Source organism: Pyrus communis, chromosome 9 (assembly GCF_963583255.1).
Source record: "Pyrus communis chromosome 9, drPyrComm1.1, whole genome shotgun sequence".
In the NCBI taxonomy this organism is placed as follows: domain Eukaryota; kingdom Viridiplantae; phylum Streptophyta; class Magnoliopsida; order Rosales; family Rosaceae; genus Pyrus; species Pyrus communis.
In genome coordinates, this window is record NC_084811.1 from 2,515,710 (window position 1) to 2,537,302 (window position 21,593).

Below are 21,593 nucleotides of genomic sequence, written 5' to 3' on the forward strand. Positions count from 1 at the left end.
GCTCTTCCTCAGCTGTTGCATACAGCAGACGTACACAAACCATTTCATGACCCAAAACACACCCAAAAAAAAAAAAAAAAACCACCAGCCAAAAGAATCCTCCACAAAACCCAATCAAGCATTTACAACAGTTCCACCTGCAAAATTGCACAGATCGTTAAAATAAAAAAAAAAGTGTTCTCGTACATAAAAACGTAGCGTAAACACCGCCCAAAATACATTTGATTAGTAAGAAATCGTTACCATTAGGATGGAGGACTTGGCCGGTGTAGTAAGAAGAGAAGGCATTGGAAGCGAGGAAGACGTAGCTTGGTCCGACCTCACATGGCTGCCCGGCTCGCTGCATTGGCACTTGGTTGCCGAATTGTGAAACCTCCACCTCATCAAAAGATGCCGGAATCAATGGGGTCCATATTGGTCCCGGAGCTACACCGTTGACTCGAATGCCTCGGTTTACCAGCTGCAATGCCAGTCCTCTTATGAATGCCACAATGGCCCCCTTGGTGGAAGTATAATCAAGCAGCTCGGCATTTCCTTTGTATGCATTGACTGATGTCGTGCAGATTATGGAGCTTCCTTCTTTCATGTGCTTCAACGCATGCCTTAAGTTCACAATTTCACATCATCATCAAAACTAAAAGGTTTTTAGAGAAGAAACTTCGAGTACATGTGTTATAATATGCTTATGATTGCACGAAGATGGATTAGAGATCGTTTGGTAACAATTTCGGTTATTTTCTTTAAATTACCTGGTCGTGAAGAAGTAAGAAAATATGTTGGTTCTAAAGACCCTCTCCAAACGGGGCTCATCAATCTCTTCCACGGAGCTTGCTTTGTACTGCTCAGCCGCATTGTTAACCAGAATATCAATGCGGCCGTATGCAGCTGCGACTTTCTCAACAACATTCTTGCAATTTTCATCGTATCCGAGATCGGCTGCAAGGGCCATGGGTTCCTTGGCATCAGAAGTCTTGGCCTGTTTGATCATTTGGATTGTGTCTTGTGCGTCCTTGTCCTCTTGTTCCTTCACATATGTGAAGGCCACGGTTGCACCCTCTTGAGAAAAGAGATGGCACACAGATCTCCCTATCCCAGAGTCCCCACCCGTCACTAGCGCTACTTTCCCCTGCAACACTTGAAACATAACTATACATACATACATACATACATACATACATATATATATATATATATATATATATATATATATATTTATCACTTATGCAAGAAAAACTTATATCCTACACAAGATATCACTGTGACGGTAGCCAACTGCTAAGTGTAAATCAATCACACACTTGCATGCTTTATAACTTTCTCACTTAAAAATTTTCCTACTTCACTTGTAATACCGCCAGTGTCATCATGGATCAAATGAAAACTAATGAACTTTTATTGGATCACATGGAAACTTAGTGAAATTTTATTGTAAGATGTAATACTTGGAGCTTGTTGGAGGGTTTGTAATCAGGGTTGGTGAACTGAGGGGTGGGGTCCATGGCATGTTCTTTGCCAGGCTGAGCTCCTTGTTTCTGAGGAGGGAACTGCTGCTTTCCACCAGAAGCCATTGTTCTTCTCAAAACTCTCAGAGGACTCTTCAAAGAAGTTGCTGGACAGTAACTTTGGATTTAGGGTTTGGGAAGACACAAATAAAATGCTGGTGAAGATCTGCTTTAGGGTTGTTGATGAGGAGGAAGCTAAACGGGAAAGCACATATGCAATGGTTGTATAAGAGTTTGACAAGGAGGTTAAATAGGAGATTTGAGTTGACACGTGGGGGAGCACGTGGCAGGGAAGGTATCTGTACGTGTCCTGACAGTCGCATGCAGCGTGAACATCTGTTGAAGCGGACAGTAGTGTTGACATGGCCCAGCCTGAAATTAAGGAGAGATTTTTGAATGTGATCGGTATGTTATTATACAATTGGAAGTAGAGGCAGATTCATCTTAGAACAAGGTGGATCAGCCATCTCCTAAAACTCAGAAATTCTCTATGAAAGAACAGGATGCTGCCTTTTTAAAATCTGAGATGCCTAAGAAGTTGCCCATAATGAATAGGCTCTGTAGGTATTGGGTAGGGTAGCTGCTAGCCTTATGACTTTGTACGCTTTGCTATGAGCATGTTTAGATAGGCGCACTTAACATATGTTGGCATCTGGCTTCATGCCCACTTAATATCTATTGACATCAGTCGACATGCTCTTTCGAAAGTTGCTGGCATCTATTGACAGGCTGCAATATGACTTCGCAAATAACTTCTGCATACCAAAACTAGACGAATGCCGATTTTCATGCCATACCGTCCTAAAAAATTTTGTGGCTCCTTATATTTTTTGAATCCGCCACTTTTTGAAGGGGACATTTTTTTTCAAGTGTCTATCCGATTGTACCGTAACGTAATCCCTTTTATTTCGAGCGTAAAATCTCTCGAAATCAAGAGTTGTTTACGTACTTCAAGTTTTCATCTGTCATATTAGGGTTCTATGAGCTCGAATATCCCAAAGTTTACTAGAAAAGAACTCTCTAGTACGTCCAAAGTAATATATATATATATATATATGCTTTGATATGTTTAGATGTTTTCTCGTATGCTCCGGAGTGCTACTATATGAAATTGTATTCGTTAAGTTCTTGGTCAAGATATAATGATCTAGTTGTTAATCGAAATGTATAAAATACATCAAAACATAGCATAATTTTTGTATGTTTCATTGTTTTAATCGGTTTGTTGACATGGCCATGCCTGAAGATATTCGAGAGGATTTTCTGAAAGTGATAGGTAGAGAAGCACTATTTGGCTCATCGTATGTGGGGATTATCTTTATGCACTCAGTTTAACTGCCATAATTAACCCCTCCGAGAGTAAGAAGCTAAGTACTTATAAAAAGTAATAGCTAAGATGATGTCAGATAAAAACAAAAGATGATTTGCATCCCGAACAGAAGTTGAAATTGTCGGCATATTTGATCCGTAAGAGAGCCGTTGAAAAAGGGTCTCGAGCCATGCCTTGCATGTAGTACACGTGCCAGGCCGACAGGCCAAGCAACCGATACATGTCAATTAGGCACCAAGTTTGGCATTGTGTAATCGATCAATACTCGAACACCTGGAAAATTGCCTTCAAGAACAAATATGTGAGGCTTTGGCAACTCATATAACAATCTCTCAACTCTCTCTCTCTCTCTCTCTCTCTCTCTCTCCCTCCCTCCCTCTCTCTCCCTGGTGTGTTCCAATCTACAAACCTTATTTAACTTCCAGAAAAGGCATTCAGCCGTAGCATTAATTGAAACTATGGCCTCCCTGATCAAACTTAGCATCTTCTTCTTCTTTGTGATTGCACATGCCTTTGTCTTGCTTTCTCCATTGGTGCAGAGTTCTGGTATGCTCTCTCTCTCATCTGTGTTCTTTTGCATGCAGACATGTTAGGCATAGCATTACTATAAACAGGGTCTCTAGTTTATCTAATTTAAGATATATATGAATGCAATTTTTGTTCTTGGTATCAATGCAATTTTTCAGTTTTAAGGTGTGTTTTTCTTTTTCTCCTTGCATTTGATTACTTGCTATTTTCTAGTACAACTGATGAACTTAATCTGTCAAGATTGTTATAAAAAAGTATTAATGTTGTTGCGTCGCGGACTATGTGAGTGTATCGAGTCCAAATTACATATGCACCGATATTATCCTAGCTTAATCACTCAGACCTATGTGTATTAGAAAATAGCAACAAATTAATATAAATTATTAACAATTAATAACCTAATTCTGATAAAAATTCTAGACTGGGCGTTAGATTGTGAATCTATGATTCACATATATCCTTGGAGATGGCATGCATGCATGTTTAGCAATTAAGTTAGTGATAGGACCATGGTTGTAGCATTTGGTATGATTTTGGAATTTCAGTGGCTAATTAACCATTTTCAAACTTACCATACCTATTTGCCTGCAGATAAGGATGAGGATAGCCTTCTCCAAGGCATAAACAGTTACAGAACCTCACTAAACCTGCCGGCCCTCATCAAGAACGGTAACGCAGGTTGCCTAGCAGATAAAATTGCTGATGACATGGAAGACCAGCCTTGCAGCAGCCCCACCAATGGAGCCAACATTCTGGCAACCTCGCAGACTCCGCTCGCCAATCTTCCCAAGCACTTGGGAAAATGCAAAATCGACGCCAACAGCGCATCAGATGGAGTTATTCTCCCTGTTTGTGTGCCTAAGTTGGTCCCAACTCTGGTACTTACCAATTACACTCACCAACCGCAATTCGCAAAGTATCTGAACGATACGAAGTTCACGGGAGTTGGACTTGGATCCGAGGATGATTGGATGGTGGTGGTTTTGGCCTCAAATACCCCAACTGGAAGCTTTGCTAATGCAGCAAGCTCTTTAGTTTCAGCCGTTGGTTTTGGTCATTTCTTGGTCTCCATCTTGGTAGGGTTGTGTGTTATTTTGGTCAGCTGAATCGGTAGTTGAAAGTTTTTACTGCCCCCTCTCTCTGTTGTTATGTTGTACCAAAATATGTGACTTTTGTAGTTGTTAACTAGGGATTTCGATTGTACGTAATGCCTGAACTAATGAACTTTATGCTTTCATTTCATGCAATGTTATTTGCATTACATATGTTATGCAATTGAGCCTTCTTTGTAGTTGATGGCTGATCTCAGGGTCTCAGTTCTTTTGACCTGCCTTTTGGGTTAAGAGAGTAAAGGCTACTATTGTAGTTCGACGATCAACAGGCTTTTATGTGTAGTTCGATTCACTTAATTTATTACCATCCTTTCATTTAAAACAATAATTTACCAAATGGAGAGTATCCTTGTAGCTTTGTACTTTGTGGTTTTCATATTGAAAAGTTAAGAAATTTTGCAGGGGTTTATAAGGATTTCGGGACCCCATTGAATAATATGTGTTAGCACGCTTTCTCCACGTTACCAGTATACAATTACTACCTCACATTAGAAAGTTAATTTAGGAACATTGAAAAAGAATCGGGTCACTCTGTTCGCATGGATCCCTCCAACCTTTTTCATCTCAGGTAAAAACCATTTTCATCTCATCTCGGGTAAAAAGGTAATAGAAGTTAACCAGAACGTTCGTTGTAGTGTATAAGATTTGTCAACCAGAATTCTCTAGCAAAGAAATTGATGAACCAAAAGGAAAAGAGAACTGCAGAAACATCTCTATCCACTTCAACAAATTTAAGGAGAATGAGAATACCTTGGCAGCCAAGGAACCTTTCAAAAAAGCAAATGAGGAAACCCTAAAAGAATATTTGAACCCACAAGCCATCTTTTTATTCCTTCCCCCGGTGTATATTTTTATGCACCCTCTTCTTGTCACACAGCCATCGTCCTAGCACTAAAACAATGGCCTCCTCCAAACTAAGCTTCTTTCTCTTTGTTCTTGTTCTTGGCTTACTCTTTCTTTCTCATCCAGTATTTTCGAACGGTACACTATCATCTTTCTCGCGTCTCAAAACTTCCGCTATATTTTCTTCTTAATTCGTTCGAGCGTAATCATTTCTCTAACATCTTATTTTTTTTGCAGATGAAGAAGACGATCTTTTCCAAGGCCTCAACAGCTTCAGGAAATCCGCAAACCTGCCGGAATTTAAGAAGAACGACGATGCAGCTTGTCTAGCTGATGAACTCGCCGACGAGCTAGAAGACCAACCGTGTTCTAGCGCACACTACATCATCGAGCCAGGCAACTTACCCAGGTTCCCGAGCTTCGAGAAGCTCGTTAAAAAGTGCCATATCGACATCAACACGACAACAGCCGCCATCATTTGGCCTGTTTGCGTGCCGGATTTGGACGAGGATCTTGTGCTCAACAACTACACTCACTCCCATTCCTCAAAATATCTGAATGATTCCAAGTATTCAGGAGTTGGGATTGGTTCTGAGGATGATTGGATAGTTGCTGTGTTGACCACCGACGCAGAAAGTGGAAGCTTTTCTGGAGGCGCTGCTTCTTTGGGTGCAATCGGCATGTTTCAATACATGACGGCTGTTTTGTTGGGGTTGTTCTTGGTTTTAATGTGCTGAATTGGTATTCTATTTTCTATTTTGTTGTGTTGGAAAAAGTAATGTGATTATTTTTTTCCCTTTGATCTTTACACATAATATCTTAATAATAATGTGCTACACCTCCTCTCTGTTTTTTTTTCTTCTTTAAATGATTAAGTAGTGGCTTCGTCGACACGTTCTATCTTTTTTGTAGTCGAAAAAATTTATAAAGGCATTTCAACCACCTTCCATTCATCATCGTATAATTCACGAGCTTCAAAAATTTAATTCACAACGTATCATGTGCAACAACTCCTATTTATTTCGTTTAAATTATTTGTTGGTGCCATTTATTTCTCAATTTTCAAACTTTTAATGGGTGAAAATGACTCTCAAAGGAACAAAACGCAAAGCTTGATCTTATACTTGTTAATCCATTGAGACAGAGTTTTTTTTTTATTTGCCTTTAAAGTTTCTATAATTTTACAAGACTGGTGTTCAATTCTCAACTACTGTAATTTACCATTCTATGCTTTCCTTGTGATAGTTTCAATTTCTCAATTAAATTTGATTTTTGTCATCCTTAAATAAAGTCTGATATTAAAGAGAATGAATATATGGTAGTGCAAAACTATCCATGCCCAAACATTTCAGAAACCATAACTGCGTGATGAAAAATAGTGACGACGCCGACGGAGTAGAGAGGTAAGTGGGTTACATGAAGTAAGATTCTATTCCTCCCTAATTCCTAGTTCTTTTTCTCTTTCCTATTTGAACAGTTAAGATTACGTCATATTAATATTTTGTGTTGACTTTTACAAATAGAAAAAGACAATGAGAAAAGTGCGAGAGAAGGGAAGAAAAGTGGAGGAGATTAAGAGGGAAATAATCATACTCTAGCTTCGAGAAGGTGGGTCAGCTGGGACTAGAGAAGGGTGATCGTTGTGGGATGGGTGGGTTCAGTCTTTAAATTTTTTTCCCGATATTGTTGATATTCTCGTGAATTCAAAAAATCAAGATAGATATGAAAAAGGGATGAAGTTTAAACTTTACCTCAGATTGTCGATATTTCTGACACGTGTTTGACAAATCCTAAAGTTTCATTTTCAAGTTTCATCATTTCCATTGAAAGCAACCGATATCATTAACAACGTTATTCGATATATTCGTCAATATTTTCACAAATTTACATATCAATATATTCATTGATAACGATATTTTAACATTGGGTGTGAGTTGTGGGTTGACTGGGTTATGGGTTGGGTGGTATTTATTTACTTATTTTTAATTTGAATTTTTATTTTTCTAATCTTATTTTATTTATTTTTTATTTTAAGTGCCCCTAAGTTAATGGAGTTTTGGATGAAATGTAGATAAATTTAGCAGCAAGAGAGAATTTAGCTGTAAATCAAAATTCAATGAGGTAATTCACCGATAAAACAAATTCTGGATCTCTTTTATTAAGATCACCGGATCAAATAATTTGGATTCTTAAAATTTGATTTAACGGTTAAAGTTATTATAACTTTTAAATAATTCTTATTTTTAGCTGTTGGATCAAATTTTAAAAGTTCGATGACTTGATCTGGTGATCTTGGTGAAATAAATCAAAAAATGATCTTTTTCCAAACAAATCGAGCTGAGCTTAGCTGGATTGGGTCCTGATCCACGTCATACTCCCACATGCAACAACGAGATCTGAACCAGCGCAAAACGGAACATCCCTCCATAGACGCACAGAAGCACAGAGAGAGGCCCACACACAGAGCTTCAAAGCCCTCATAGCCATGGCGGAGGTCGACGACGCCGGGGGCTTCGGAGACTTCAAGTTCTTCACCGCCGTCGATCCCAAGCCCAAGATCAACGGACGAGATTCGACCGTCTTGGACGACGATTGGGGCGACTTCGTAACGGACAGCACGAGTCAGATCAAAGCTCAGGCCGTGCCTTCCAATGGAATCACGTACTCCCAGTCACCTCCCTCCCAAATACCCGTCGACCCTTTGGGGTTTTGCGTTCCTAATGGGTCGGCGCCGACCCGAACGGAATCAGAGCCAATCCGAGTTGAGACTGAGCCCGCGAAGGTTGATAAGACTCGGTGGGTAAAGCCGCAGGGAGCTTTGCCGTTATCGTTATTTGGGGAAGAGCAGGAAGAGGACTCCGGTGCGGGCGAGTCCAAGGTTGGGGACGTTGCAAACGAAGGATTTGCGAAAAAGGAGTCGATTTTGAATGTGAGAAGTGTTGGGATCGATGATTTGATTTCAAACTTGTACGGTCATAATCCAAAAGTCGTGGTTCGAAATGGGTCGGATTCGAATTTCGGTCCCGGAGGTCCCAATTCAACAAAAAAGGGGTTGGATTTCAGTGCAAATGGGATGGATTTGAAGTTTGATGCTCCCATTCCGAACGGAAATGGGAAATTTGGTGGTTTGAATTTTGGTTCGAATAGTTTTGATTTGAAGTTTGATGATGTGGGTTCGAATTCAAATGCAAGTGTGTCAAATTCGGGTTCTGGTGGTCCTCATACGGTAAAAAACGGATTGAATTTCAGTGCAGATGCATTGGATTTGAAGCTTGATGCTCTGGTTCCGAAAGAAAATGGGACATTGGGTGGCTTGAATTTGGATTCGAATCGTTTTGATTTGAAATTTGATGGAGTAGATTCGAATTCAAATACACATGGGTTGAAGTTGAATTTGGTGGAAGGAAATGGCGACTTGGATGAGGAGGATGATGATGGTTGGGAATTCAAAGCTGCGGATTTGAAGGTAAAAGTTGTTTTCTTTGGTGATTTGATGATCTTGTTTATTAAGTCTGGACTCTGTTTGGTTGCTGAGAAAACTGAAGTGAGAAAAAAATTAGAACTTCCCTCTCTCTGGTTTGAAATGCGTACTGAATTCTAGGCGGATTAGTGAGGAACAATTCGACTGGATTTTTAGTTTTCTTATAAGCTTTGATGAAGATTACATGGAGCATTGGAAAAACTATGATCTTTGCATTTGGTACTGTTTGTTTATTTTACTCATTGCTTTAATTGTATTCTTCATATCAGGAACAAGGGGTTGTGGAAGTAGCAGGATCGAAAGCAGAATCAAATGCACACGCACGACCAGGAATCCAGGCGGGTATTGTTTATTGTTGCATGTCTTCATTGTCTTGTTTAGGTGTAGTTTTTGTGTCCCACCATGGAACTTCTCTTTGAAAAGCAGAACTTACTATTTCAATCACCCTCTGTTTCCCTGTTGTGATTTTTCATTTGCACACTCAAATGGGGGACTTAGATTTTCTATCTAAATCGAATACTATAGCATGCCATTGGACTTTTTAAAAAAAAAAGCCTGTTCATTTGGTCCACCGAGTCTGACATTTCTCATTTTGAAGGTTGATGAGAAGTGGCAAGCAAATACTGGAGGAAGTGGATTTAGTGAAGGGTTTTCATTTGATTTCAACCCAAAGCCTGTTACTCAGCATAATTTTTTCTTCGACCCACTTTCGAAAAGCAAGCAGAACAGTGCTGCAGATATACCCAATTCTACTCCAGTTAATGGAAATCTGTGGGAGTTAAAGGGTGCATTTTCAGAAACTGGAGCAAAACATAAGTTGGTGAGTCATTTTTTTTTTTTTTTTTTTTTTTTTGGTATTTCTGATCTGGTTGACTGAAATGTTGACTATCAAAGAGTGACTTAAATTTTGGTTGTAGGAAGAGGCAAAGGCTGCCAATCCTGCTGGTTTTGGCGCCCGTGCTCATAATGATTTTTTTGCTACATTTCAAGGGGATTCCCACAAGTCTGGAGAAAACTTTGCATTTCCTTTTATACCGACTTCTAGCATGAAACATGGTGTAATCTCAGATTCACATTCCAGTGGCAAGAAAGAGGACATTGAAAAAGAGTTGAGTAGTTCTCCTGATGTTAGGTCTGATGACAATTTTTGGGAATTGAACAATGCATTTTCCGAATCTGGATCAAAGATTGAGGTAGATGATTCAGTCTGACATTGATTTGTATTTATATGCATGTTTTTTCTTTTACATTAGAAACTTTTGAGGAACTGGAATTGACTTATATTAATTTTGGGTGTAGGGGGAGTTAGTGGTTGGCGGTAATCCTCCTGCCAATATAAAACCATCTGTCATGGGTTTTGAAATCCAGGTACTCACGTCACTCCTGATCTTTCTTTTATTGACACAATCCTATATGTTTTTGAGATATTTATTTTGTTTTGCTTATCATCTGTCGTTGTTCACTTTAAATAATTTGGAGACAGAAAAATTCAACTGTCACATGTTCTTGAATCATCTAAGTTAGCAACTTTACCATCTTGGTGTTAATGTCGTTGAATTAGTATACTCTATAATTCCTCGGTCTAGCTCGATTTTGCCTCATCAATGCTTAAGCTCTCATTAACAAATTGACAATTGTGCTTGTGGTGTTGAAGTTTTTTGTTCATTTATGCTCTGTGAGCAAATGCTTCATGCTAATTTTCAATTGTTTTCCCTTCTATTTTACAGCATAATGAGGTAACATTGGAAAATCATCGACGAGCCTTGCCCTTGTCCATTTTTGGAGATGATGAACTAGAGACTGATGATTCCTCAATTCAACAAAATATTTCTTCTCTTACCACTGCATCCCACCAAGTAAATACCAACAAAAGCCCTGCGTCCAATCTATCCATCACAGATCTAATATCAAGCTTATACAGTCAAGTGGACCAGAACACTAACACAATCCATGCGCCGAAACCAACTGAAAATATTATGGATCCTGCCCCAACCTTTTTGGAATCCAATTTTGGTGGTGATGATTTTGATGAAGATTCTTGGGAATTTAAGGATGCTGTTACAAGTGATCAAAACCAAACCTCTATTGCTACTCTTGAAGATTCACCTCACGATTCTTCTACTAAAGTCCATCTAGATAATTATGTGGATTTATATAGCAAATTGAAGGATGAAACATACGCTCTTGCACTCTACCATCTTGAAAATAAAAAGGTTAGTAATTTACTCAGACAAACTTTCTGTTACGAAATTTTAACAGTATTAAGTATATGAAATGTGCATTTTTTTAGAAAGCTCAAAGTGGTGCTACTCTTTCTGGTGAAGATACAACAATAAAGACTATGGAAGAGGAAATCCAGGTTTGTTATGTTTGTAATTTTGTAATAACTTCTTGTTGTAGCTTTTGTATAATAAGTTTCATTAGAGGATTACATGGACTTTTTAACTTCTTGTATGGCTTTATAATACTTCTTTCGTGTTTGGACTATCTTGAGAATCATCATGTGTGAATAGCATTAAGTGTGAAAATCAGGAACTAACGTTGGTGGATTTCATATTTCTGTTAAATAATTGAATGTTCGGCTTAATAATTAACTCAATTATTTTTTGTTTGAGATTTGAAACATTCTTACAGAGACCAAATGATATGAGTATAAGATGGTGCTTAAGTCAGTAGTTTTGTGGGGCTTAACACTTTGTAAGTTAGTTTTTCCTAACTTCTTATGGTCTCTTGTTATAGAAATTGTACAATGAACTGCATCAACACAATATGATCTCCGATCAATTCCAGTCTGGGAGTCTTTCATCAAGAAATACACACATTCAAGAAGTTCGTAAACTTCTACAGGATCCAAAGTTCCAAGTTCTTGAATCCGAATACCAGTTGTCACAAAGGTTGTCATTGGTATGTATCTTTGCATTGATATGACGTAATGAAAACTTTTGTTATAACGTGGACTTTGCTTGACACTGCTTATACTTTGGCTTTGATAGGCAGAGAATGATTTGAGATCTGCCGTTGAACTTTCAAGACATGCAGCATCCACGTTAAGGATTCTTAGATTGGGATCAACTGAGCAACAATCTAACTACATTTCCACCTGGTCTCGAATAGTCTCCTTTTGCGCTGAAGAGTTGAAACATGGTTCTCTAATTTGGAGGCAATCATTAGAAGCGAATGTTCAGAATCAAATACTATCTGAACCTCAAGGTACCCCATAAAAAATTGTTGTTGATGGATTTCATAGTTTATGTTACTTCTTAAATTTTCTGATTAATTTTTTGTTTTTATCTTTTGTGGAAACACAGGCAAGCAGTATATCGTTGCCCTTGGAGAAATTTACAGAGTAGTTTTAGTTCTTGAAGCATCTGCCAAACTTTACGAGTCATGGATTCTATTACATTCTTCAAACTGTTTTACCTTTTTTTCTCTTCTAAACGAGTGCTCTACTTTATGGTCAAGTTCGGGACTTGATGAAGCTCTCAAGAGCATTTCGGATGCGATTGATTTTAAATATGATGAGACCGTTGCTGCACTACTAGATTCCATGACATACATTCATCATCTGGATGCATTTGCTCTCCAAAACCAAGTTGTTGTTAATGGCCAAGAACCTATTTGCTCGCTGTCACTATTAACTGCAGGAACCGTGCCAGGTATGCTGAAGTTGATTTTAATCACCAATGTCATTTCATTACACCTGGCCATGTGATGAATCTCTCTCAACTCTTTTGGTGCTTGCATCGTACATGTCCGGGAAACTTTTGTCCAGTTTAACGATCCTTACCAGACATCACACAACACTAAATTCTTTGTTGCTCTCATTAAGATTTGATTATTTGAGTCAAACTAGTAACATTGTGGAAAATTTCTAAATATTTAGAGATACTTTAGTGAGTTTGAAGTAGTCCCTTTTCAGCTTACCTTTTGTGCAGCGTTAGTATGTTGAAACTGTTGGTAGTTTGGTCTTTACTCTTTTGGGTGATAAACTAGGATACCTGAGATGCATACTTGATTTACGTCACCTAGTAGACTCGGTCCTTCTCTCAAGAAAAGTGTCATAACACTATTAGCAGTATAGGCACATCCGCTCACAAGTAAATGTGCAAGCAACATATTACATCTTCACATCTGAAATCCTCCCTATATTTTCATATTCATCTTGAACCTATGTTTTGTGTTTCTACTCTTTTAATGTATATGTTTTGTGTTTCTGCCCTTTTAACATATATGTTTTGTGTTTCTGCTCTTTTAATGTATTAGTTGGTTTGTATGTTTCAGGTATTAAAATGGTGATGTGGAAAGGGGAAAACTACTTATTGACGCTTGCGAACTTGTGGGCAAATTTAATTAGTCCTAATCCTCCAGAATTGCCCCACTTGAGTTATAGCTGATCGCAAAATCATGCTGGAGGAATATGAGGACTTTTGACATTCTGTGGCTGAAAATAGCCGCTACATCACTCTGTTCTCTCTAGAATGTGGCCTTGCCGGACTGAAAAAGCATGATGATCATTCAGAAAGAACGGTAGTGGCTTCCCAACAACACGATTAGGAAGAAATCTGAACCGAAAGACAGTAGGCTGCTCAGTTTGATCCAACCAAACCGTTATCTGATTCTTGTGTTTCAAGCTTGCCATTCATTTTTGTGTAGCTATTGTACGATAGTGATTCGATGTAGAAATTGTTTTGTATCTGTGTACTTGTGTTTCCGAAGGTAAAACCGGGTGAATGAGGAAAGCATCCTAAAGCCCGGTTTTAGAATTTTGAAACGAGGAAGAAAAATAGGATGTTACACATGTTGGTGCATAATGGAAATAGAACTTTTTTGTGGTGTAGTACTTAATAATATACTTTGTATTGGGTTTATGGAAAAGGATCCTCATGTGATCGTTTATCGTACATCGTGCGATCAGTTTTTGTTAAGTACTATTTATATTTAATTTAAAATTTAAAATTTAAAATGAATTTTGACCGCATGATGTAAGATGAACGGTTATGATCATAGGATCCTTCGGATCCCAAGGAAAAGGGTTCGGCGATGATCCTTTTCCTGTGTTTATAACATGGATGAGCTACAAGGTTATATACTTTGTACTGTGTTTATAACATGGATGAGCTACAAGGTTGATACATCCTCAACTTAAAATATATATATAATTAATATATAAACACGTATGCATGAGTGAAACTGTAACACCACATAACAATTTTTTTAAGGGTCGAAGAGAGGCCTTATGCACACACAAATTGATCCCCAATATAAAGTGAGGCTTGTTTATTGATTTGTCCTACGAAATTACCATTTAGTCTCACTTTGTTATCTGAATCTGTCAAAATTGTGTCATTTCACTACATTAACGTTCACGTTGGCTCATCTTTGCCAGCATGGTACAAAATGTCCAAACTGTCTTTTCATTTAATTTTCATGAGGTACAATTGACAAAAATAGGGTAAGGTGACTCAATTTTGACAATTTCAGTGGAATAAGCGAGATAAATCATGTTTAAAGAGATAGAATGAGACTAAAAATCAATTCCAAAAGACAGCTAAATAAACCTGTAAAGTAATAACTACTACCTCACGGTCCTGTGAAAAAAAAAAACGTCAAATGCAAGCAGTCGTACATAAGAACTTGCCGTATTTTAAACTAAAACTTAAAAATAACCAAACAATGTTACGCAGAAAATTTATAAACCAACCAGGGTAACGCAAAAAACCTAAAACACGTGACGTAAGATTGTTATTCCAAAATGAAATGGTTGGAGAATTTGACCATCTGGTTGGAAATGCTTTAACTAATACCGAGGTATTTTGTGGTAAAACTCCACATCGGACGGATTGGGCATGTGGTTAAGTTGGGGACGGAATGTGGTTAAGTTTGAGACAGTATCGATGTTGTTAAAGTGGGGCAGAAGCTTATGTGCAAGCCAATGAGTTTGTCACCCATAAAGAAATAAGTCTGAACTCTTAATATAGAAACGACCGCTGAGTTTCATTAAAAACAAATGGGCCCAACGTGAGCCGAAATATGAGTCGACCTCTAAATTTCAATTATCAATATGTGGATCTCCACGTGTGAACCACTAAATCCCAGCTCAAAGTAGCGTGTGAGCAGAAAACAAAGTTGTTGTGGCTACTGAATTGAATGAGGATGGAACCGAAGACCCGGTTGAGGTCTTTTCGTTGAGAGCTTGCTCTTGGAAAAGGATTGAAGCCCCTCCCACATTACCCATGGTGTCGAGGGGAGCTCTTCGGGTGCAGGGATGCAGACAATCTTGACGAGGATGTGGTTTTTAGCGGGCAATATACGCTCTTTGGGATTAACTCGAGTGTGAATGTGACTGAATTTGTTGAGAGTCTGCGTCCGCTCTTGTCCAACATTTCAGATGAACCACCGCCTCCAGTAGCAACGCCTGTCACACATCTGGTCACTGTCGAACAGGTTCCTGTGAAAGCCGCTCGCACTAAATTCACTCTATCGAAATCACTTTTTCGTTCGGTCCTCAAGAAATTAAAGAGTACAAGGGTTGAGAGACAGAACTGCGATCTTTCCACCTGTTTTTCTGTTCGATAACAAGACCTATATCCCACACTTTGGATGATCATGGAGAAAGGTTTTGTCTATGTTTCTCGTTTTCATTTCGATTGAGGCACAAACTGATCCTCCCTCTGTGGACAAAAGACACGGCCACTTAACCGGATGTCTTTCTCGAATTCTTAACAATGAAGAAGTATTACATGAGAATTCATACGAGGAAGTGCATCCAGCATACCAACGGCTGGGAGTAGGGTACGTAGTGTAGGATCAATGACATGGTAGGTTGATAGTTTTGTAATTTAGTTTTACAACTGAGTCTGTTGTGCAGTAAGGATTTATACGTCTACGATTTAGTACAATTTAATGTTGTTGATAATGTGTGGTTACTGCAGTATTTACCGAATTCTCTTTGTTATGCGACAAATTTACTTTAGTTCAATTGACCCAAAACAGTACGTTTTTACACGATTTATTTAAAGCTTTTGATAATGTGGGTTTCTGAAGACTAGGAGTTGGTTACCTAAGGAATCGATGAACAATGAGGACGGTATGAATCCATTTTGATTACAATGCAAAATTATTTAGCCTCTTCAGACATAGAAAGCGATAACTATCTTGTTTGGTACGTAGGATTAAGTTTGCGCTTCGGTGATTCTTAAGGGTTTGGGCATCTTCTGTTATGGTGCAGTAGCTATCGGAATTGTTACAGTTGACACGAATGTCTAATCTGAGCGCCCGTTTGATAATTTGTATCAGCAAACCATTAGCTCTGGTTTTTGTTCGTGACTTGAAGGCCAGTGAAGGCAAGTTGACTGTAAGTGTTTCTCAGTGCTTCATGACAAATAGAAAAAAAATCGTGTCCGTGTATTAGATCACCAAATTTTCTTAAACTAATTGGTGCACCTGTTTAATTGTTGAAAATTTTGAAAAGAGTGATAAGAAGTCTTAGGGGGACCATGGACACTTGAGGCCTGTACATAAGTACATTGCTCCGCCCCTGCAATCAGAGCGAAATCTGTAAAATCTTGTTCAGCTTCTCGGGGTTGCAGAGTTTGAGAAAGGTATTGAGTCCGCATTGATTTCAAGCTTATGAGGTTCAAACAAGCCTGGAAATTTTATGGTACGGCGTGTATCTTTTCTTAATCTGGCTCGTATCACGTTAACCTGTTTCCAACTCAGTCTGTTTAAGATATGTAGGTGGTAAGGTGGGAGCAGGTAGAGGTCGGTACCTGACAGAGGATGGTGCATTCCTTCAAAAAGGTCCGACCAATTTCGATATTCATTTTCTTAAGGAAATGCGAAATATAAGGTAATGCAGACGCCATTTCTTATGAGAAAAAAATCTGATGCAAAGGTGTGCTCAATTAGCACAATTCGACGAGGAAGTTTACAAGGTAATGTTGGTAGCTATTGCTGATTTTTCGCTATGCAGCCACTAGTTTGTGTTCATTTACTGGACGGGATTTGTTTTCGTATCAGTTTTTTGCGTTTTGTCTCCTAATGTCAGCAACTGACATAAGTTCAATAGGTATCGAACAGGTAAGCACTGAAGGAGACACAAGTATCTCGTTGCTACAGCTGAACAGCCTCTTTCTGCATATCACGAAGTGGATTGGATCCATCCGTCCCAGCTACCGATAAGGTTGTAAATTCCCGTTGGAAATTCTAGCTACAAAATAATGGTTTTCGCTTTTTACTCATGAATTAATCGGATCATTTTTCTCAGATATGATGGAGACTCGTTCTGTTTCCTCAAGGAAGCTGGCGCACATGGGCGAGACACTTGGGTATTTTTCGTGTCCATCAGTTTGTGCAAGTTAAACAATTCTGTATCACCAGCCCGAATGATAACGACTCTTGGAACATGCAAGAGGAAATGATCAAAAGCTCCGAGGACTTCTGTATGAGTGTCGTAACCGTTGCATTTCTTGAAAGATCATTGTGGTTGGAAATATATGATTAGTGACCAAGTGACTTTTTCTAAGCTTGTTTAATCCGAATTTTGTGACGTTCAGCTAAGGATCCCCTACCAAGCCATGTCCATAGTTTCGAATGCTCTGAATGATGCCGCGGAGAAGAAGTATGATCTAGAAGGATGGTTTCCGACTTCTCAGACATACAGAGAGCTGGTGTCATCGCAGAGACTACCTGAAGATCAGAAATTCGATACGGGCGCCAAAAAGGTACTAATTAAGTAATGTGACATGCACTTACATTTCTCTAATTTTGCAGGCAATCAAATATTCAATCGGGTTAGAAAACAGTGATGAGAAAACTTTGTTGTGTTGCAGAACAACGAAGAAACAAAGCAACACGTTCACTTGTTGAACTCAACTCTTACAGCAGTGCTGCATTCTCCAGAACTACCAGAGGGAAGATGGTGTGGAGATACCAGAAGTTTTTACGGCCGTACATGTATGGAAACACATTCCTCCCTTTCAAGAACAAACTTCCCCTCAATCTCAAGCCAAAGAGAAGGGAATCGAGAAATCGAAAAAGGCCTAAAGTCGCCGGTTTGTGTAGAGTTTCCTTAGTGAAAGTTTTTAAGAAATTTCTAAATTCAAATTCCTCCATCTTTTATACCAGAGTTATTTTGCCTTAAACCAATCTAAATTGCGAAGCAGGAGATTTGAATTGGCTTTTATCGTGCATGACTTGCTCCATAATGTGAAAATTATTTCGTGTTAACATCATACCATATGCGTGATGTTGTGTTACTTTTGTATGAGAAAAATAAACACGAAACATACATTTAGAAAAGAGAGAAAAATAAACTGAAAATGGTGTTTCAGTTGCGAGGAACAAGACATTTACAAAGTATATTCAAGAATGCATGGTCGGTTCTTTCTGATGTTACGATTTTGTTATCAATTTAAAAACTGTGGTTTGTATTTTTTTAGTATTATTTTGGCATTTTGGTGCAATGGATTCTTTTGTACCTAATTGCAGACCTTTCGTTTGCTCATGATTTAGTAGTCGACCGAGTATCCATGCTTATACATACTTTAATCATTTTTTTGGCAACATGTGTTCAACATAGATACCTTTTGGTTTGTTGGTGAGGCATTATGAGTGCTTATCAGTTATTTACTAAAGGTGGTTTTATAGGAACTACTTGAACTTCTTGGGATGCCTGTCTTAAAAGCAAATGGAGAGGTTTTTGCACTGTGTATGCAGTTAAATGACGATGTTGTATTTCATATGCAAGAAATGATTTCATCAAGTATGTTGTATCTACTATATATGCAAAACAGATTGCTAGCTAATCTTATTCTTATTAACTCTTCCCTTTTACCTTTCGATTTCTGTTACGATGCAGGCTATTGAATTTGGAGAAAGTTTGCATGCAAACTCTATTTTGCATAATGTTCTTCAGTGAGCCTTTGAAGTTTGCCTTGGAAGTGTCTTTATATTCTCATTCACTTTGTTTTATTGTTAGGAAATTCTGGGTGGAAAGAATAATACTCAATCAAAATTACATTTGATCTACAAGTGGTTGGACTGACATTTTTCTTATACAATGAAGGCGTGAAATATGTGGACAATTACAATTTTTGTTTTCATGTCAAACCAACTTGCTTCACATATATTATGCCATTGTTGACATGTATTCTTCCGTTGTTTTCAACAGTGCTTTTATGTTGCACCAGGAAAATTCTATTTGAGGATGGGAACCACCTGTATCGGTTCTTGGATGATGATCCAATTGTATCTCATTCATGGTTCGGACAGTTATCAGAATAGGAAGGGATAACTGAATTGATTTCATGGATTAAAGTAGGTTGGGTTAATTATGCTTTAGCAGATGCTTTCTTTAACTTAATGTCAATTAATTGACATTTATCATAGGCTCGATGTGCATGAATCTTCTTTTTATTTTTTCAATTGATGCTTTAGCAGTTTCTATTATCTACTTTTTGGGGTATAAATCATATCTATAATTTCAAAATACATGTTCTTCATGACAATCTATGGTATTTATAAAATAATTCATGTTAGAGTAATTTTTTTTTCCTTTCCCTTCACTGCACTGCAGTCCCGGTGAAAAGCACTTGCAGACTTGCAGATGCACTATGCACGTAAGTAAAACATTTTACTGTCATGTCTTTCTTGGTTAGTGATTTTGGTATAGCTGATGAATGTGAATGTCAATTGTGTGGTTTGTGTTCCTGGGTTTATGCTTAGTGCAATGTATTTTCTATATGTACAATTTTCTCCTTCAGTTTCTACTATTTTTCATTTTTTTGAGTTATGTATACCATCGATGTTGTTATTGTAGCTTGAGAAGCAGAGCGATATGTAGTGCCAGCCTGAGTCACAGTTGAAGTTCATTACAGAGGCCTGACTACAGGTGCACCACAAATGACCACACTTTTCTACCAAGAGTCTATTGCTTTTTCTTATTAAATTTTCTTTATTTTCAAATAGTTGAATATAGGCGAGTACTAACATGGACATATGCTAATTGATATTATTTGCCGGAGCATGAACATGCCAAGTTCTTTGAGTACTTGCAAGGTATGTCATTTTCTCAAGCTTGAAGAGAGACAATGCATCGTGTTGCTTTGTCCTAATTAATTTGTGTTTCTGCAGGTGAAGTTGAGTCTGGGTTGGAACGGCTTCATCAATGTGCAGAAAATGAGCTCCAAGTTTACCTCAATGATAAGAAATTTCAATGAGTTTCGCACAAAACTTGCTGGATAGACCAGGTTATGTTCTACTAAAGATATTACACTACTTTTCTGATTGGATAAGTTGACTCGGGTTACAATGATATAGCTTTTCAGTTTATTAATGCTAACATGTTAGTTTTGCTAAGTGGGAATGCCATAATATAAATTTTATAGAAATGATGAATGGGCCAATCTGAAGTAACAAATTTCAGCTGATGAATGAACTCTTATATGACTGCCACTGCATATACTCATCTTTTATTTTGTTGGGTTTTATTTTTTTTGGTAAAATGCAATGTTGGTTTCGCGAAGAACTGACCTCTGTCTTATCTATAGCTCTTTACGCATGTAGTTTTTCTCTTTTTTGGTCTCGAGTATTTGGTTGATTTTATTTAACAATCTTTTGGAATATAGAGAATTTTTGCACCAATGTCTTATTCCTGGATTTCCTGATGATTTAGCATTGAGATGTTAGGCAAAGGTGTCTCATGGGAACCACAGATTACTCGAAACTATCTCAAAGAAGTGGAGAGATTTCTTATTAGCTCAGACGATGCCAACTATGAAGCTATAGAAAAATGGTGCGGAAATTGGCTGTTTGTTATTGACGAGATATAATCCAATAGCTAATAAGTATGCTCCTATATTCGACACTTAAAATATGTCTAGAACTGATGTTACTATTACAGTATTACTACTTTCATTTTTACAGAAGAAAAGGTTTTTCATTCTTTATTTCTTGCTATATTATCTTGGGTTGTGCAAACTATTCATTTGTAGGGGATCGCTTCATATATATTAGTTAGTTCTTGCTAAGATTTGTGCAAACTGTTTTTGTTATGTCGAAGTTGAAACCTTTTTTTAGGGTTGTAAATAGATTTCATATGTATGTAAATAGTATATGTACACATTATAACTTTCTACATATTTTATACAATTTTAAAACCCGCAACATCGCGCGGGCACTTTTGCTAGTGCTTTAACTAATACCAAGATATTTTATGGTAAAACTCCACATCGGACGGATTGGGCATGTGGTTAAGTTGGGGACGGAATGTGGTTAAGTTTGAGACAGTATCGATGTTGTTAGAGTGGGGCAGAAGCTTATGTGCAAGCCAATGAGTTTGTCACCCATAAAGAAATAAGTCTGAACTCTTAATATAGAAACGACCGCTGAGTTCCATTAAAAACAAGTGGGCCCAAGTGAGCCAAAACATGAGTCGACCTCTGAATTTCAATTATCGATATGTGGATCTCCACGTGTGAACCACTAAATCCCAGCTCAAAGTAGCGTGTGAGCAGAAAACAAAGTTGTTGTGGCTACTGAATTGAATGAGGATGGAACCGAAGACCCGGTTGAGGTCTTTTCGTTGAGAGCTTGCTCTTGGAAAAGGATTAAAGTCCCTCCCACATTACCCATGGTGTCGAGGGGAGCTTTTCGGGTGCAGGGATGCAGACAATCTTGACGAGGATGTGGTTTTTAGCGGGCAATATACGCTCTTTGGGATTAACTCGAGTGTGAATGTGACTGAATATGTTGAGAGTCTGCGTCTGCTCTTGTCCAACATTTCAGATGAACCACCG

The 21,593-nt window shown here is 38.1% G+C and overlaps 4 protein-coding genes, 1 long non-coding RNA gene and 1 pseudogene across 6 annotated transcripts; 5 read left to right on the forward strand and 1 right to left on the reverse strand.

Moving 5' to 3' along the window:
* Positions 1–114: 114 nt before the first annotated feature.
* Positions 115–1,707, reverse strand: LOC137744653 (NADPH-dependent aldehyde reductase 1, chloroplastic-like). The gene is made up of 4 exons (XM_068484424.1): positions 1,443–1,707; positions 750–1,126; positions 244–602; positions 115–137 (listed from the first exon to the last, which is right to left on the reverse strand). Exons 1-4 carry the CDS (start codon positions 1,566–1,568, stop codon positions 115–117), a joined length of 885 nt encoding a protein of 294 aa, XP_068340525.1. The 5' UTR covers positions 1,569–1,707.
* Positions 1,708–3,234: 1,527 nt separating this feature from the next.
* Positions 3,235–4,540, forward strand: LOC137744682 (uncharacterized GPI-anchored protein At5g19250-like). Its single transcript, XM_068484452.1, has 2 exons — positions 3,235–3,378; positions 3,952–4,540. Exons 1-2 carry the CDS (start codon positions 3,291–3,293, stop codon positions 4,464–4,466), a joined length of 603 nt encoding a protein of 200 aa, XP_068340553.1. The 5' UTR covers positions 3,235–3,290; the 3' UTR covers positions 4,467–4,540.
* Positions 4,541–5,329: 789 nt separating this feature from the next.
* Positions 5,330–6,178, forward strand: LOC137744054 (uncharacterized GPI-anchored protein At3g06035-like). Its single transcript, XM_068483915.1, has 2 exons — positions 5,330–5,453; positions 5,553–6,178. The coding sequence occupies exons 1-2, from the start codon at positions 5,372–5,374 to the stop codon at positions 6,050–6,052; spliced, it is 582 nt and encodes a 193-aa protein (XP_068340016.1). The 5' UTR covers positions 5,330–5,371; the 3' UTR covers positions 6,053–6,178.
* A 1,514-nt stretch (positions 6,179–7,692) lies between these two features.
* Positions 7,693–13,646, forward strand: LOC137745721 (uncharacterized). Its single transcript, XM_068485724.1, has 11 exons — positions 7,693–8,781; positions 9,066–9,134; positions 9,395–9,616; positions 9,714–9,989; positions 10,096–10,164; positions 10,524–11,009; positions 11,087–11,155; positions 11,536–11,700; positions 11,790–12,006; positions 12,105–12,452; positions 13,078–13,646. Exons 1-11 carry the CDS (start codon positions 7,801–7,803, stop codon positions 13,188–13,190), a joined length of 3,015 nt encoding a protein of 1,004 aa, XP_068341825.1. The 5' UTR covers positions 7,693–7,800; the 3' UTR covers positions 13,191–13,646.
* Positions 13,647–14,553: 907 nt separating this feature from the next.
* On the forward strand, positions 14,554–17,938 carry LOC137745472 (serine--tRNA ligase, cytoplasmic-like; annotated as a pseudogene).
* Positions 17,939–18,131: 193 nt separating this feature from the next.
* On the forward strand, positions 18,132–20,756 carry LOC137745908 (uncharacterized). Of its 2 annotated transcripts, XR_011069743.1 has the most exons (6): positions 18,132–19,113; positions 19,373–19,415; positions 19,616–19,687; positions 19,765–19,854; positions 19,930–20,045; positions 20,471–20,756. It is a non-coding gene; the product is annotated as an uncharacterized lncRNA (long non-coding RNA). The 2 variants fall into 2 exon arrangements; XR_011069742.1 differs by having other exon boundaries at positions 18,134–19,113; positions 19,930–20,756.
* The last annotated feature ends 837 nt before the right edge of the window (positions 20,757–21,593 follow it).

Bases quoted from the DNA above. Each gene is read 5' to 3' on its own strand.
- LOC137745721 (XM_068485724.1), top strand. From the start codon at position 7,801: ATGGCGGAGGTCGACGACGCCGGGGGCTTCGGAGACTTCAAGTTCTTC. The intron at 8,782-9,065 runs GTAAAAGTTGTT...TCTTCATATCAG, and splicing joins TCAAAGCTGCGGATTTGAAG to GAACAAGGGGTTGTGGAAGT. The intron at 11,156-11,535 runs GTTTGTTATGTT...CTCTTGTTATAG, and splicing joins CTATGGAAGAGGAAATCCAG to AAATTGTACAATGAACTGCA.
- LOC137744653 (XM_068484424.1), bottom strand. From the start codon at position 1,568: ATGGCTTCTGGTGGAAAGCAGCAGTTCCCTCCTCAGAAACAAGGAGCT. The intron at 603-749 runs GTAATTTAAAGA...TGTGAACTTAAG, and splicing joins TCTTACTTCTTCACGACCAG to GCATGCGTTGAAGCACATGA. The intron at 138-243 runs GTAACGATTTCT...GCAATTTTGCAG, and splicing joins CCAAGTCCTCCATCCTAATG to GTGGAACTGTTGTAAATGCT.
- LOC137744054 (XM_068483915.1), top strand. From the start codon at position 5,372: ATGGCCTCCTCCAAACTAAGCTTCTTTCTCTTTGTTCTTGTTCTTGGC. The intron at 5,454-5,552 runs GTACACTATCAT...TTTTTTTTGCAG, and splicing joins TCATCCAGTATTTTCGAACG to ATGAAGAAGACGATCTTTTC.
- LOC137744682 (XM_068484452.1), top strand. From the start codon at position 3,291: ATGGCCTCCCTGATCAAACTTAGCATCTTCTTCTTCTTTGTGATTGCA. The intron at 3,379-3,951 runs GTATGCTCTCTC...ATTTGCCTGCAG, and splicing joins TCCATTGGTGCAGAGTTCTG to ATAAGGATGAGGATAGCCTT.